General features: G+C 36.0%; 1 protein-coding gene across 1 annotated transcript in view; it reads right to left on the bottom strand.

Moving 5' to 3' along the window:
- Positions 1-15,551, bottom strand: part of LOC127835782 (uncharacterized) — a 32,545-nt gene extending 16,994 nt beyond the window's left edge. The window contains exons 1-7 of the mRNA XM_052362218.1: positions 15,379-15,551; positions 8,241-8,319; positions 6,723-6,859; positions 2,894-3,024; positions 876-1,011; positions 688-756; positions 179-289 (exon numbers count right to left, since the gene is read on the bottom strand). Coding sequence (XP_052218178.1) covers positions 179-289; positions 688-756; positions 876-1,011; positions 2,894-3,024; positions 6,723-6,859; positions 8,241-8,292 — 636 coding nt within the window. The 5' untranslated portion in view covers positions 8,293-8,319; positions 15,379-15,551. The remainder of the gene's footprint in view (positions 1-178; positions 290-687; positions 757-875; positions 1,012-2,893; positions 3,025-6,722; positions 6,860-8,240; positions 8,320-15,378) is intronic.
- Between the last annotated feature and the right edge of the window lie 1,392 nt (positions 15,552-16,943).

Below are 16,943 nucleotides of genomic sequence, written 5' to 3'. Positions count from 1 at the left end.
GAGCCCAATAAATTCCACTTGAAAATGGACACACTGTTAACAAAACTATAAAACTATTTTATCGTGCATCTTAATAATATGTAGTATGGATGAAACTTAAACGGAATACGACTAGAGGAATCTAAGCCCATACCAAATGACAACAAAGTATAAGTCAATGTAACATTATATTGTATACATACGCATTCTTTCCCAGAATGGCACTGGCATTGTCTTTTTTGAGTGGGGAGTAAAGTGCTGATTCGTTTGGTGGTTTAACCATGTCGTCTATGTTTCCAGGAACACGGGACTATTAAACATATATAATGCAATGTTTGAAATCGCGTATAAATAAATAAGTAAATAAATAAATAAATAAATAAATAAATATATATATACGGGGTCTCTGATTTAGAAATAGGATATGGGGTTCTCACTTTATAATATGTACTTGATATCGAGATAGTATGTGTAAAGGATAAAGCCATGAATTTCTTTTCACGTATCTTAATTTTGTTTATGCATTTATTTATTTTTAAATACCTGATTTTAATTTATTTGAGATGGAAAAATTCAATTATACAACTTGTTGTATGAATTTTATTTACAGAAAACAATTGTATTCTCTATGATATAGAACCCCTTAATGGACACGCAAATGACATTGGTGCTTTTCAACGAGTGCAACTGCATACGCATGTTACTCACAACTGAGGCATTATGGCTCGTGTGACCGTTTGCAATGGCTCTGCGACTCAAGTTTATCATTTCCTCTATCTAAAAATAAACCATATTGTATGCATATAGTGCTTGTTTACGCAAATTAAATCAAATCGCAAGCATTTCCGGAAGAATAAAAAAAATCATAAACGAAATAACATCGTTAGAGTAAATACCTGTCGGGGCCCTTCTTCAATTCTTCGAACATAGTTAACAAAGTCGCCTTCGGTGTCAAACGGCTGTGCTGAGACAAATATGTCGAGACCGTAAAACCAGAGCTCCAAGAAATTAATTGGGTTCAAAGGCTGATAGCTGTCATAATAAAAATGTATTGAAAATTGGAATGCTGTTTGTTATATATCATACACGGGATCAACAAAGCCATGACATATTAAAAAACTTAAGTACTTCACAGTTATAGCTTATCTAAATGTAAGTGTATGACTTCGTACGACATACACCTATATTTAGATAAGCTATAACTGTGTAGTACTTAAGTTTTTTAATGTCAAAACGCAGCAAAACACACCTTAATGCACAATAACTGTGAAATGCATTAAATAAGATGTATATATGCCTGTGATAAACTTAAACAAGAGCACCGCCTTGCGGGTGCAGACCGATCATCTATTTTCTTTTTAAAGGTGAAGGGACTCTTAATTTCAATAACAAAAGAGGGAGGGGTGGAGTGTAGAGGGGTGTATAGTATGGGGGTGTGGACATTTATTACATTATCTTCCAAAAATGCGAAAAAAAAGCAAAAAAAATAAATAAATTCGGGGGTGGGGGGCGGGGGTGGGGGGGGGAGGGGATTCTTGGGTGCGATGGTTGGACGGTATTTCAAAAATAAAATAATAAAAATAAATATTTGTGTTTTTTAACCGTTCCCAAAATATTTTTTTTTGGGGGGGGGGTGGGGGGGGGGTAAAGTGTGAGGGTGTGGTGGTCATTTGTAAGATGATCTTAAAAAAAAATAGGGGGGGGGGAGGATTCGGGGGGGGGGGGGGGGAGGGGGTTGAGGGCACGGGGGATGGTTTGGGTGGAGTCTATTGTGGTATGTCAGGTAAGAGTAGTTTTGTCAAAGTATCAATCGAATCTTATCATAAATAAAGAAGTTATGGCAATTTTAGCAAAATTTAATAATTTGACCTTGAGAGTAAAGGTCATTCAAAGGTCAAGGTAAAATTCAACTTGCCAGGTACAGTAACCTCATGATAGCATGAAAGTATTTGCAGTTTGAAAGCAATAGCCTTGATACTTTAGAAGTAAAGTGGATCGAAACACAAAATTTAATCATATATTCAAAGTTACTAAGTCAAAAAAGGGCCATAATTCCGTAAAAATGACAACCAGAGTTATGCAACTTGTCCTTTTACTGTACCTTTATGATAGTTAGCGAGTGTTCAAAGTATGAAAGCAATTTCTATGATACTTTAGGGGTAAAGTGGACCAAAACACAAAACTTAACAAAATTTTCAATTTTCTAAGTATAAAGGGCCCATAATTCCGTCCAAATGCCAGTCAGAGTTACATAACTTTGCCTGCACAGTCCCCTTATGATAGTTAATAAGTGTTGCAAGTATGAAAGCAATAGCTTTGATACTGTAGGAATAAAGTGGACCTAAACACAAAACTTAACCAAATTTTCAATTTTCTGAATATTAAAAGGGCACATAATTCTGTCAAAATGCCAGTCAGAGTTACATAACTTTGCCTGCACAGTCCCCTTATGATAGTTAGTAAGTGTTGAAAGTATGAAAGCAATAGCTTTGAAACTTAAGGAATAAAATGGACCTAAACACAAAACGTAACCAAAATTTTCAATTATCTAAGTATAAAAAGGGCACATAATTCTGTCAAAATGCACGCCAGAGTTATCTAACTTAGACTGCCCAGTCCCCTCATGATAGTAAGTAAAAGTACCAAGTTTGAATGCAATAGTATTGATACTTTCTGAGAAAAGTGGACCTAAACGCAAAACTTAACTGGACGCCGACGCCGACGCCAAGGTGATGACAATAGCTCATAATTTTTTTTTTCAAAAAATAGATGAGCTAATAAAATATACCCAAACTAACATATAATCAGAGCAAACATTATCATACATGTTATATGCATGTATCATTAATGAAACCAGCGCTACTGTAAAAATGTGTCCTCCAGTTAAAGAATACTAATCATGAAATGGCCATACTCCTTCCATTCATAGCCATCTCGAACGTTTTCCAGGATCTCCTTAAGAACTTTGAACGAGATCAGCTTTTCTCCTACCAGAGAGGAACTGTTCACCAGCGTTAAACGCTTCAAAAAGCCGTCTACTTCCACCTACAATGAAATAGCGCAGATTCCACTGAACATGTATATGTGTCTATAAACGTGTTGTTTTTCGTGTAAATTATTATATTGGGCAGCGTATTGGATATACAATGTTATTTAAAGTTAACGTGAACAATTCAATACGTTATGCGAGGAATACGTTAATTATTTATATACATGTTTTTTGTATAAATTAATCTTGAAATAACCTTTTAAAGACTAGAACACTTAAGCAAAAGTTTAAGATTAATTACAAACTGAAGAATAAACAAACATATGCGTACTGTATAAACAAAGGGCTTGCGGTGGTGAACTGTATTTTATCAGCTCATAAAATGACGAAGTATTTGGTTTTGAATAAGTCTTTAAAAATTATCACAAGGTCTTCAAAATACAACTGTTTATAAATAGCAGCTTGTTACATGGTATGCGGAAGTATGTTGATTTTTCACAATTCCCATCCTTTTCATGAGGTGTTGAACTTAAACCTTTCATAAACTGGGGTAAGTTTGAGGGTCGTCTATGAAGTATTTGCATACCATTTGAATTGCTAAAAACATTAGTTGTTCAGCTATTACACATTTTCATGTGTGCTAGTAAGTCAGATTGCGATGACAACATGGTGTTTTTTCTCCCAAAATTATCTTTGTGTCGAATGTAGGTTTATTAGACGATGCAAATGTGACCCCTTGACCTAGTTTTTGACCCAGAAAGGCACATGTTCTAACTTGGCCTTAAGATCATCTCCATAAAACTTCTGACCAAATTTGGTGAAGATCGGATGTAAACTTCTTGAATTAGAGAGCGGACACCATGATGAATGTTAAACAAGATCTGTCAGAGGACAGCGCGCTCGACTATTCGAGTGCTTGACAGTATAACGTAAGCCATCATGGGGAAATTGTTCATATTCAATAATTTATTAGACGATCTTTCAAAAATAAAAACAGGAAAAATAAATTATTTTTTTTTTTGGGGGGGGGGGGGGTAGGGGGGTAGGGGGGTGAGAGGGGGTATAATGTGGGGTGTGGTAATTTATGAGATGATGTTTAAAAAAAAATGGGGGGTGGGGGTTAGGGCGATGGGGGTGATAGGGGGGTATAATGTGGGGTGTGGTTATTTATTAGATGATGTTTAAAAAAAAAATTCGGGGGTGGGGGGGGGGGATGGGGGTGGGTGGGGTGGGAGTGAGAGGGGGGTATAATGTGGGGTGTGGTAATTTATTAGATGATGTTTAAAAAAAATTGGGAGGGGGTGGAGGGGGTAGGGCGGTGGGGGTTAGAGGGGGTATAATGTGGGGTGTGGTAATTTATTAGATGATGTTTAAAAAAAAATTGGGGGGGGGGGAGGTTGGGGGGGTGTTTGGGAGGGGGGGAGGGATTCTGGGTAGGGGCGTGGGGTATTGTTTGGGTGGAATCCATTGTTGTATTCAGGTAAGTGTGGTTTTGTCAAAGTAATAATAAAATGTGATCATAAATAAAGAAGTTATGGCAATTTAAGCAAAATGTTCAATTAACTTAGTGTAAAAGGGGCCATAATTATGTCAAAATGCTTGATACAGTAGTCTGCTCTTGTTTATAGGTTGGGGTCATGTTGGTTAACAAGTATGCAACATATAAAAGCAATATGTCAAAGGATATAGGAAATATTTGAGATAGTACGCAAACTTTAACATAGATTTATCAATAATATGCATATTCTAAATATAACGGTGCAACAATTATGACAAAATGCTTGATAGAGTGGTCTGCTCTTGTTTATAGGTTGGGTGATGTTGGTGAACAAGTATGCAAATTATAAAAGCAAAATGTCAAGGGACAATGAAAATAAATGGGGTAGTACGAAAACTGTAACATTTTCTGCATATTCTAAAAGGAAAAGGGGCCATAATTATGACAAAATGCTTGATAGAGTTGTCTGCTCTTGTTTATAGGTTGGGGTTATGTTGGTAAACAAGTATGCAAAATATGAAAGCAATATGTCAAGGGGCAAAGAAAATATTTGGGGTAGTACGAAAACTTTAACATTTGCACGCTAACGCAGACGCCGACGTGGGGGTGAGTAGGATAGCTCCACTATATATATTTCATATATAATAGTCGAGCTAAAAACGCACTAAGTGACCCCGTGACCTAGTTTTAGGCCCGGAATGGCCCATGTTCAAACTTGTCCTAGAGATCATTAAGATAAAACTTGTGACCAAGTTTGGTGAGGATTGGATGAAAACTACTTTAATTAGAGAGCGGACAACATGGCGAGGTTTAAAACGCACTAAGATACCCCGTGACCTTGTTTTCGACCCGGCATGATCCATATTCAAACTTGACCTAGACATCATCTAGATACAACTTTTGACCAAGTTTGGTGAAGATTGGATGAAAACTACTTGAATTAGAGAGCGGACAACATTGTGATGTTTAAAACGAACTAAGTGACCCCGTGACCTTGTTTTTTGACCCGGCATTGCCCATATTCAAACTTGCCCTAGACATTATCAGGATACAACTTCTGACCAATTTTGGTAAAGATTGGATAAAAACTACTTGAATTAGAGAGCGGACAACATGGTGAGGTTTAAAACACACTAAGTGACCCCGTGACCTAAGTTTTGACCCGGCATCGCCCATGTTCGAACTTGACCTACACATCATCTAGTTACAACTTCTGACCAAGTGTGGTGAAGATCGGATTTAAACTACTTGAAATAGAGAGCGGACACCATGCTCAATGTGTAAAACGTACTAAGTGACCTTGTGACCTAGTTTTTGATCTGGCATGGCCCATGTTCGAACTTGGCCTTCAGATAATCTAGATAAAACTTCTGACCAAGTTTGGTGAAGATCGGATAAAAACTACTTGAATAAGAGGGAGGACACCATGCTGAATGTTAAAAAACGCACTAAGTGACCCCGTGACCTAGTTTTTGACCCGTCAAGGCCCATGTTCGAACTTGGCCTTAAGATCATCTAGATTCAACTTCTGACCAAGTTTGGTGAAGATCGGATGAAAACTACTTGAATTAGAGAGCGGACAACATGCTAAATGTTTAAAACGCACTAAGTGACCCCGTGACCTAGTTTTTGACCCGGCAAGTCCCATGTTCGAACTTGGCCTAGACATCATGTAGATACAACTTCTGACCAAGTTTGGTGAAGATCGGATGAAAACTACTTGAATTAGAGAGCGGACACTTAATACGGACCGACAGACAGACCGACCGACCGACCGACCGACTGACAAGTTCACTCCTATATACCCCCCTAAACTTCGTTTGTGGGGGTATAATAAAATGTAAACAATAATTTAGTTTGATTTCTGTATTTTATATTTTTAGCAAAATTGTGTGAAAATATTGGTGGTTTCTTTTCATCGCGTCTAACTGTGTTTAAAAAACACACAATATTTCTCTAAAAGGCCGACAGAAATCCCTGGTTTTTCAGTCGCCCACATATCATCTCACAGGCTGTGTTTTCCAATTGTCGGTGTATTTTCCGGTGATACATTATCGCACAAGCATGCGTAATACATTCAGGTAACTTTATATCCGAATGCAAACGATATAAGACAGAGTAAACGAAAACTATACTGCGACTGAAAACTGTGTTGCAATTAATAACAGATCAGTTACAATCTCGAAAACTTTCATGTTCTCGAGCTTCTCATATGCGTACGAACTAAATACTTATATCAGTCTCTCTCTAAAATACCTTCATGTCCTCGAGTTTCTCATATGTATACGAATCAAGCCTATCATTGTACTTGTAGGTGCCGATAGAAGTGGAGAATTCCCTGGAGATTGACAGCCGCCATGACCAGTAGTCACTGGACACCTTGTCAACGGTTTCTGTCAATAACTTATATGATTAATATTGTAGATCTATATCTAGTCTATTATATTGTGTATTGGCGTTCACATGAAAAAAACAACATAAAACAATAAAAGGTTATTCACATATATGACATGTATTTATATATCACATGTATACAATCCATAAACTGGTCATATTGGCTTCTAACATTATGCCAGTATTGATCATGGTGTGTGCTTCTTGATTATCATGTGCATGTTTCCTTAAAAACACATTATTCTAAATATCACACCGGATGCAATAACCATTTATTACACTATTATATTGCTTCTCCGTTAGTTGTGGTCGTTAGAGCTATATGTAAGTCATCAAAGTGCTTGTGTCACGAAAAGGTTATTGTATTTAACAGATACGATTATGCCTTACAAATCGTAAGTTTCGAATCGATTTTGATCGTTAAAACTTCTCATATGCTTGACACTTCTGAGATTTATGGACAGAAGTGTTTCATCCGGCGATATAACTGGTAATACTTTAGCTATACACAAAACATCAACAAAACTACGTTTTACAATCATTTGTTTTTGCAGCGACACATTTAAAACATTGTGTCAATTTTGTTGAATCCGTCTTCCATAATTGTTACAAAACTTTCTCGTTAATCGACTTATTAATAAATTGGCCAAACTGCGAAACACGTATAACAGTGAATGTTTGATTACGCTGTAGGGATTTTCTATCTGAACATTTGTATAGATATGTTATTACATTTCGTACGTACCACTGATACAAAACTCTTTATGTAGAACTGTAACAAACATGTTTTAATGAGTTAGATCAGATTGCATTGATTTAGACACTTAAACTGTTGCACAAAGTTTATCTAATGACTATTTAATGACATGTGAAAAGATGCGCTCCAATAATTCATAAAGGTCGTTCATAAAGGTCGTTCGTTGAAGGTTTGTTTACATGATAAAACCCGCTACAGATAAAATACAGTATTAACCTCAATATGTGTTTTGTTTTTATCGATTTGAACGCGATCTCAGTTGCCAAACTGCTTGTTGAGAGGCAGGACAGCGCGCATTGCCAAATAAGAAACGGAATTATTCATGCGCACAAACATGCAACTTTCGACTTTCTGAATGAAGCGAATGAAGCATATTTAAGATCAATAAGGCACTTTCTAATGCGCATTTCAAACTGCCATATAGATCTTTACGCGGTTTCTTCTTATATATGTGTACATAGTTTTTACAATAATCATTCCCGAACTGCATACCGCACCATGTTCTGCTACTTACAACAGCGCCTATCACATTGTAATAACTTATATCAAGCAACTTTAAAAAGGAACAATTAAAAAATATCACCGATTTTAAAACCAAAGCCTGTTCTCTCCAACCAACTCACCTGTTCGAAACAGCGAGGCCCCTGCCAGGAATATCAGGTATTTCAGCCACATTTTCAAAGTCTAAATGTTGAAAATGAACTGAAATGGATTTAACAGATTAATTAGATATCCGCTTAAGACACTGCACATTAAAATAACTTCCGGAAGGAAATTAAATATGTGCACAACTATTGTCAGTTAAAGATGTGTTTGTTGAGAGGTGATTAGATGGATCCCAGAACAAATGTTAATAATATTTCTAGAATAATAAATGTCAAATCACAATGACACACTTTTGATTCAGACCAAATAGATAACGAGACATACATAAGCCCGCCTGCTATAAAACGTTGGTTGTTGTTTTGATCTTTAAAATGGGTTAAGTAATCAATGCTTTCTACATTTTCTACTTTCAGTATGTTTATTAAAGTTCAGTACACATTAAAGAGATCTTTTCACGTTTTGGTAAATTGACAAAATAAAAAAAAATGTTTCAGATTCGCAAATTTTTGCTGTAGTTATGATATTTGTGAGGAAACAATAATACTAAACATTTACCATGCTCTAAAATATCCAATATATGCATCTTTTGAAGATTTAAAACCATAAAATTATAAAGCGTTGCAACGCGAAACGATTAGGATAGTTTTGTTGTTGTCGTTAATTATGTGACACTACGAGGATTGCTGATATAAAAGTATATAATCATACAGTCATAGTATGAGTACGGATGGCCGAGTGGTCTAAGCGATAGACTTTTACTCCAGGGGTCAGTGGTTCAACCCAGTTGATGGTAACTTTTGTTCTTTCTTGAATTTTACTCTTGTTTTTTTACTATAGCTTTTTATATCCTATGTTTACATTTATCAATATAAAGCATATGATGACAAACTTCAATACATGCTAAATCAGTGAAAAGGCCACTTTAAGTTAAAGTAATTTCGTCATTTCAAGTGTTCTTGAAAATGCTTCATGAAGAACGCACTATCAAAATGTTAAATTGAAAACGGTCATAAAGTTATAAAATGTTGTAAATCATGTTCCGGCGGGCGTTTATGGCTTATATTGTTATCTTACTTTGGGCGCAAAATGGTTCATTCATCTTGTTTAATTTAATTTGTTTACAGATTGGGAGCAACATTATAATCTTCAAGAACGCTATTCACTTAATTGACCAGATTAACTATTTCTGCATGAAACACGATTTTTCTAAATCTATATCGTTACAACAGCAAGGTTTAGAATACATTCCAATTGTATTATGATTTGCTATTCGGTTTACACAAACACTGCGTTTTATTTTTGTGTACAAATCATTGATAGATGCCAGTTATATTTTACACGTTGATTGAGGAAAAACGACGTGTTGAAATTAAACTACTGATACGAACCTCGATAAATCGTAATCGTTTTATATCAGAAGCGGTTATGCAATCTAATACCAAAACAACGAAAAGAGTTTCTTTTACCAAAGATCCGCGTTGCTTAAAGAAACAGAACATTGTTTTATTTAATCCAAGGTAAACATCGATACAATATGATTGATCTATTGATTTCACTGATGAACGAAGGCACACAGAAGAAAATCAACCAACAAATAGTATTTAGGGTATCCAACATGAACCACTCACAGACAAGACAAACATTTATTCAGGCTTGTTCAGTGTACATTGTCTAAACATTATATACTTCACATGCAAGTATGTCAAAGATATTAAAATAGCAATAAAAATAACCTAAGCAGCATTGTTTATGTTCACGAAAAGGCTAGGTAAAAACTTATTGACCATGGAGTATTACTATTTGAAGTTAAGTAACACAATTAAAATGTTATTTCTTTAAATCATAGCTATTTTTTTTTACAAATTACAACTTAATTAGTTAAAATGTATTGGTTGTTTACAGCAATTGGTGGACTTTATGAACAGAAGGCCTCATGTGTTACATTTCTTTAGATAGTTTCTGCTAACAATAAACATTAACAAACAAAATGAAACTTATCTTCGACATTTGTATATTTTAGCCCATTTCCAGTTTGAAATATTGTTGACAGACTCGAAGTTCGAAGCTTTTTGGCGTAGCATCTAAGTTACGAAGGGAATAAATAATGTTCGTTAACGAACATAGACTTAAATAAACGGTACATATCTTAAATAGAACAAGAGATGTGTTTGTCAGAAACACAATGCCCCCTATTGCGCCGCTTTGAAATAAAATTTCAATATATCATTTGGCAGGTTTAGAAATTATCTCCCTTTAAAGCTTATTACTTCCCTTGGATTATATTTTTGACTTTTGACCTTGAAGGATGACTTTGACCTTTCACCACTCAAACTGCAACTTTATGAGATACACATGCATGCCAAATATCAAGTTGCCATGTTCAATATTGCAAAAGTTATGACCAATGTTAGCATTTTCGGACGGACGGACGGAAAGACGGACGGACTGACGAACAGTTCAACTGCTATATGCCACCCTACCGGGGGCATAACAATTCGCAACAGATGTAACCACTCTTGTTTTTAGGTATCAAGTACACCAGTTTTAAAATGTGAACATTAAAATAGAATACAATTGGCCGGAACGAAACTCACAATTCATTTTTGAGTAATTACGTGATTCTTTTCGATTATTTCACATACCAAAAATCAGCTAAAGATTTTAAAGCGTTTCGTTAAAAAAATCCTCCGGAAAACGGTAAATAAAGAGAAATAGTCCGAGGCTCATTACTTCGCCAAATATCAAATGACCGGACCGAAACTCACACTACATTTGCAAGTCTTGTATGTAGACTCGCATAACAAAAATATGGTAACTATTTGAAGGCGTTTCGTAAAAACCTCAGGAAAATGGAAATTTTGAAATCCAGGGCAATAACTTCGCCAAAGATCAATTGACCGGAACAAAATCAACACTTCATCTGTAAGTAATGCCGTTAGACTCCAAACCAAAAAATCAGCTCAATATCTAAAAGCGTTCCTTAGAAAACTCCGGAAACCCGTTAATATTGAGAAAACGCCAATAACTGCGCCATTAATCAATGGACCGGAACGAAACTTAAACTTCATCTGGAGGCCATGTAGGTACATGTAGACTCGCATGGCAAAGGTCAGCTCAATATCTGAAAGCGCATAAAAACCTCCGGAAAACTGACGGACGGACGGACTGACGGACGGACAGACAATACGACTGCTATATGCCACCGCTAACGGGGGGGGGGGGGTGGCGGGAATACAAAGTAAACAGTGGAAATGTACTGTGTACTAAGTTTTCTTTGTAGCAAATGCCAGTTTGGTTTAACATAAAATCATATGCAAGCGCGAGGAAGAAACGTGAACGCCAAATCTCGTTATATTAAAACGTTAACGTATACGAGTGTCTTAACATACATTATAGTTTGTCAATGTTTGTTTCATCTTTATAGGTTACATTTAGGGCATCATCTGGACCTAAACGGAAGAGCGCAGTACCCTGGCCTTCAATGTCCCACAATCCTCTTGGACCCGTGGAAAGATCTTTAATTGATCGTATTACTTTATTCAAATTAACCGTCTTTAAACACCCTCTATCAATATAAGGCAACCAATGGGACATCGTTTATCTTTTCTCAATTTTATTCATGTCAATTAAATCAATGTAATCAATAGGGAAAGCATAATTACAGGTTTGTTTATCTATTTCTCTATTGTATACTATTGGTAAAAAAAGAGTTTTTTGTTGCAAGCATTTGGGCTGATAAGATTATTTGACAGAGTTGAGCGGAAATAACGAACATAAATGTATTATATGGTACAATTTTGAAATTCGAAGTATATAGTCAGCGTAACATAAATCAAATAAAAAACAAATGAAAACGCCCACCACAGTTATTCATGGCTGTCAAATGGTCTCGATCAAATTACCACAAGGTATCTGGTATTCACGTGTATTCATTATTTAAACTAAACTTTTAAAAGATATAAATCGGATGTTTCATAATGGCGGGATAGTGTAACAACCATTAAAGTTAATGAGCAACATGAACTATATTCGAAATGACTGCATTGTATACATCTTCGTGCATGTGTCGTGTCAGGACATGTAAATGGTAAACCTTTTTAATGGCTTTCGTTTCATAAATGAATTTGTGAAAATGAGCCCAATACAATTGGAATCAAATTTCAACTACGGTAAGCAATTTTTTGTGCCATTTACATCTAGTTAAATCGTCTTCAAGCAAGAAGTTTAAAAACACACAAGCTTAAATCTTTAATCTTTATAACCTCTTCCTATATTTTGGTAACATTGATACTACTGATGAAGGCCATGGTCGAAACATAGTTAATACTTTAAAAAGTGACATCAACAAAAGAAGCACGTTTGTACTGATTATTTAATTAAATTATTTCTATCAGAATTTGAAAACAATATGTGTATTGGAAAAGTTTAAAGCAGAATCAAAGAGCTAAACAAAGGTATGCAAGAAATGTCTTTAAAGGGCACTTAACGTCGATTTATGTTCAATGATCCGAAATTGCAAGAGTACTTAAATAATCATCTAATGAACTTTTAACCCTTTGCATGTTGGGAAATTTGTCGTCTGCTAAAATGTTGTCTGCAGAATTCTAAAATTAGCATTTTCTTCGATTTTTTTCAAAGAATACCATCAGAATAACAAACAGTTTGGATCCTGATAAAACGCCACGTTCTGTGGCGTCTCATCTGGATCCAAACTGTTTGCAAAGGCCTTTAAAATTCGGTTCCCGCACTGAAAGGGTTAAGAGCCCATTATAGATATCTTGTGTTTGCCATAAGTGGTACAGATAGTGTATTTCTTAACTTGCCAAACAAGAACAGGGTACCATGTGTGTAACACGACCAATTAGTGCATTCAAAGTTTGTTTCACAATGGAGGTTGCCATCTACCAAGTTTGTTCAGATCTTGTCCCATTTGATCAAAACCTGCCACAACCGGGGTAACATACTTTATATGGACTTATATCGTTAATATTTGTGAAATGTTTTCCGAAACCACTAGGATAATGGGTTGTCTATTAAGTGTGTAACATTATACAGTTGTTATCTGATAGTTCTGGAAAAATCATGCCCCTATAAATCATATACTCTGAAAACTCAAGAGTTATGAGTGTAATGTTTGGTGTGCAACATCCTTTGGTCATTATTGGTGCTCCTCCATTAAGTGTGTACAAACCAACAGTGGTCAAAATCGATTAGATCCATTGAGTTACCTGTTTTTTTGTACATCAATGTAACGTTTTCTTTATAAACACCAATATGAAGTATTCCAAGTCCTATCAACAACAGAATCATAACAATAAAAACGTGTGAGCATCTGTTAACTGCAAAAATATGTTACCACTCAATATATATTTATACTAATTTCAAAATGCTTCTCACTGCGAGTACTTAATTATATATTCAGGGGCGGATCCAGGATTTCTGTTTAGGGGGGATATTGAAAGATTTGCTGGAGGTCCAGGGGGGCCGTTGGGTGCAGAGCAAAGCCCTGCTAAGGGGTCCAGGGGGGAGGGGGCGAAGCTCAACGATTTTAGTGATTTTTAAGGCTTTGACAACCACTTTTCGAGCATGTCACGCCTAATGTACTTTCATCAAAATACCTTCTTATTATGCCAAAAAAGTTCATAGTTTTTACGTAATACGGATAAATACGGCGACAGAGAGTCTTAAGTTAAAACATTTAGCGAATGTCTGTGATTAGTGGAAAATGTCGTGTACGAAAAAGAAGAAAAATGAGTTTAAATAGGTGATATAGATCTAGTTAAGTGTGAAACATCTAATGGATCGACTTAACTTTGGCGATTTAAGGTGGGGAGGGGCGTACGCCGCGTCCGCCACCCCCCCCTCTGGAACCGCCTATGTATATTTGTCATAACTGTGTATTAATGTTTGGCAACTATTTAAATTAACAGTTTTAACGTGATCGTCTTCGTGGCGACATCAGGCCGTTGGAGTTCACGTTTATATTTATATTGTATACAATTTATCATAAAAGTCAATTTGATAAATTGCACATCAATTTTACTTATTAGTATTGATTAGGAGGAGTTTAAGTATTGGTTTATCTGCGATATGATATGGGAGTTTGTTTGGAAAATCTGTGCGCATGGGACCACAATATATACGTTTCTTGCACATCGCAATATGCGTCTCTCAAATCGCAAACATAGTTGTTTATGTTTGTCCATTCGAAATCTGCTAATTAGCGATAACTTTATCATGTGTTTCCTGCTATTTATCCTGCTGTCGACGTAATTATAGCTCGATGATATTTCTACATTATGTTTTGCGGGCAAAAAAATCAATTTTTGGTGTAATTTTGATAAGCGTTGCTATTCTGACCAGCAGAATATTGCTGGCAATTGTTAGCAAAATAATAACTGGGATGTGACTATAAATGAGACATATGTACGGTTGCATAGAGGTGACATTCACTTCTCCTTTTTTAATTGCTCTCCTCTTTCTTCTATCTCGTGACCACGAGTTTGCTGCTGCTGCTGCTGCTGCTGCTGCTACTGCTACTGCTACTGCTACTGCTACTGCTACTGCTACTTCTCCTCCTCCTCCTCCTCCTCCTCCTCCTCCTCCTCCTCCTCCTCCTCCTCCTCCTACTACTACTACTACTACTACTACTACTGCTACTGCTACTGCTACTGCTACTGCTACTGCTACTGCTACTGCTACTGCTACTGCTACCTCTATTGCTACTGCTACTGCTACTGCTACTGCTACTGCTACTGCTTCTGCTACTGCTACTGCTACTGCTACTGCTACTGCTACTACTATTACTACTACTACTACTACTATTTATTTTAAAAAAGAGAAGTGAATGTCCCTCTATGCCACCGTACATTGTTGTGCATGTTGCCACGCTGATGAGTGATATGACAGCATTGAGAGAAGCTTTGTTTGATTTACCGCGAGGCACGTAATGCATTGCGTTGTCGAATTTATAAACACATGTGCGTCAACAAGTAGATACAAAACTAATAAAACGTTCAAGCAACGATCGACCACAGGGGAAATCCCAATAATTACAGTAACAGTTATTAAATCGTGAATTTTCGTCAACTCGTTTATGTGTTTGTTACATGTGTTTGTTTATAGCATCTACGAATTTTATACAAAAATCCATACCTTCTACGTCAATTATCGCATAAACAATCCGTATTGCACTTCAGAACTCGCCTACTTCATGTAATTTAAGGATCTTTATGATTTTATGTAAAAAACATCTATAGATCTTCATCCGATCGGCTTTTCAACGCCTCACCGAGTTTCAAAGGAACTTTACTTGTAGAAATGGTTGAACTCGCATTTTCTTATTATCTATGACACACGATATGTCCTTTAAATATGACTGAACGTTAATTATTTCATGGGAGCAATTTACAGGATAATCGTTTGAGTAAATCTAAACAGAATATCATCTATCATAATCAAAGCGCCGAAGGCTCTGAAGTTGTTCGCTATTGTATAATCTTAGATGTTACTCAGTTTTCAAAATTATGTTATAGCTTTTCATATCGCAAGTTTGAAATGAACACAACTTATTCAAATTTATAAAGAGTTTGTCGTAAAGCATTGGTCGAGATGTGTGTTTTTTTCAAATCATTGATAAAAAAGATAATTAAAGCTTCATTTTGGGAAAACAGGGCTTAATGAATATGCATTAATTGTAACCCCAGTACTAGAGAGTCTCTTTAAACGAAATACGCCATACAATCAGAAAGTGTCGTCCTTGATTAGGTTGTGTGCATTGCACAGGCCAATCAGTCTGAACAGGCTAATCTTAATTGACATGCATTAAGCGCCGTTTTCTCTGAGAGCAGCCAATATGTACAGATTTCAATTATAAACTGGCCAATATCGTCGCACAAGATGTTAAACACTTGACTGTCCAATGTCGTCTTACAAGCTGTTATACACTATTGATTGCATACACACACTGCAGTGTACCAGTGGTGAACTATAAACACGCAGATGCGGCGGTTATCGTTCCTAGCGTAGTAGACCAGACACTATCGTAGACTGACTTACAAAACTTGCTCTACATTCGTTGTGAGCTATTGCTCTTAACTAAAAATTGCATTTTGCATTTGGTTTCGGAATTGATGAAAACAATAAATAGTGTCCATTTTTTCGAGTCATTAAATGCACGCGTAAGTGGAATAGTATAATTGTATATTTTGAAACACTCTTCATTCGTTTTGGACAAGTGACCTATAATTAGGACATGCAATATTTAACATATAAACTATCCGTGTTCATGTAAACTTCTTAAACATATTCATTAAAATTATTAACCCTAATTATATTAAGAAGCATGTTTTTAACGCAACAGTTCAGTTTTTATCAGTGTTTTTATAAATTGCAAATCTTAATGTCCATAAGTAATTGAGCAGCGAGCGAATCTCTTGATGAACATCAACTGCACTCCGAGTGTGTGTAAACATAAACATTCATCGTAATTTAGCGCACCAACACGCCTAAGCCTCTGATAAGCGAACAGGTATGGGGGGCGCATCAATGTTTCCTTTATTTAATCATTATTTACTATTACTGCATTCATTGTTGAAACATAAGTCGCAGGTAAACTTTTATGGCAGTTTGTTTGTATAAAACTATGAGACGTAGCGAGCGAAACAAATTGTTCTATTCAAATAAACAATAAACGCATGTTGTTTACCAATGCACACTAC

Source organism: Dreissena polymorpha, chromosome 6 (genome assembly GCF_020536995.1).
Source record: "Dreissena polymorpha isolate Duluth1 chromosome 6, UMN_Dpol_1.0, whole genome shotgun sequence".
Classification (NCBI taxonomy): Eukaryota; Metazoa; Mollusca; class Bivalvia; order Myida; family Dreissenidae; genus Dreissena; species Dreissena polymorpha.
The sequence above is the reverse complement of the archived record's forward strand: the minus strand, read 5'-3'. Positions and strand labels throughout refer to the sequence as shown.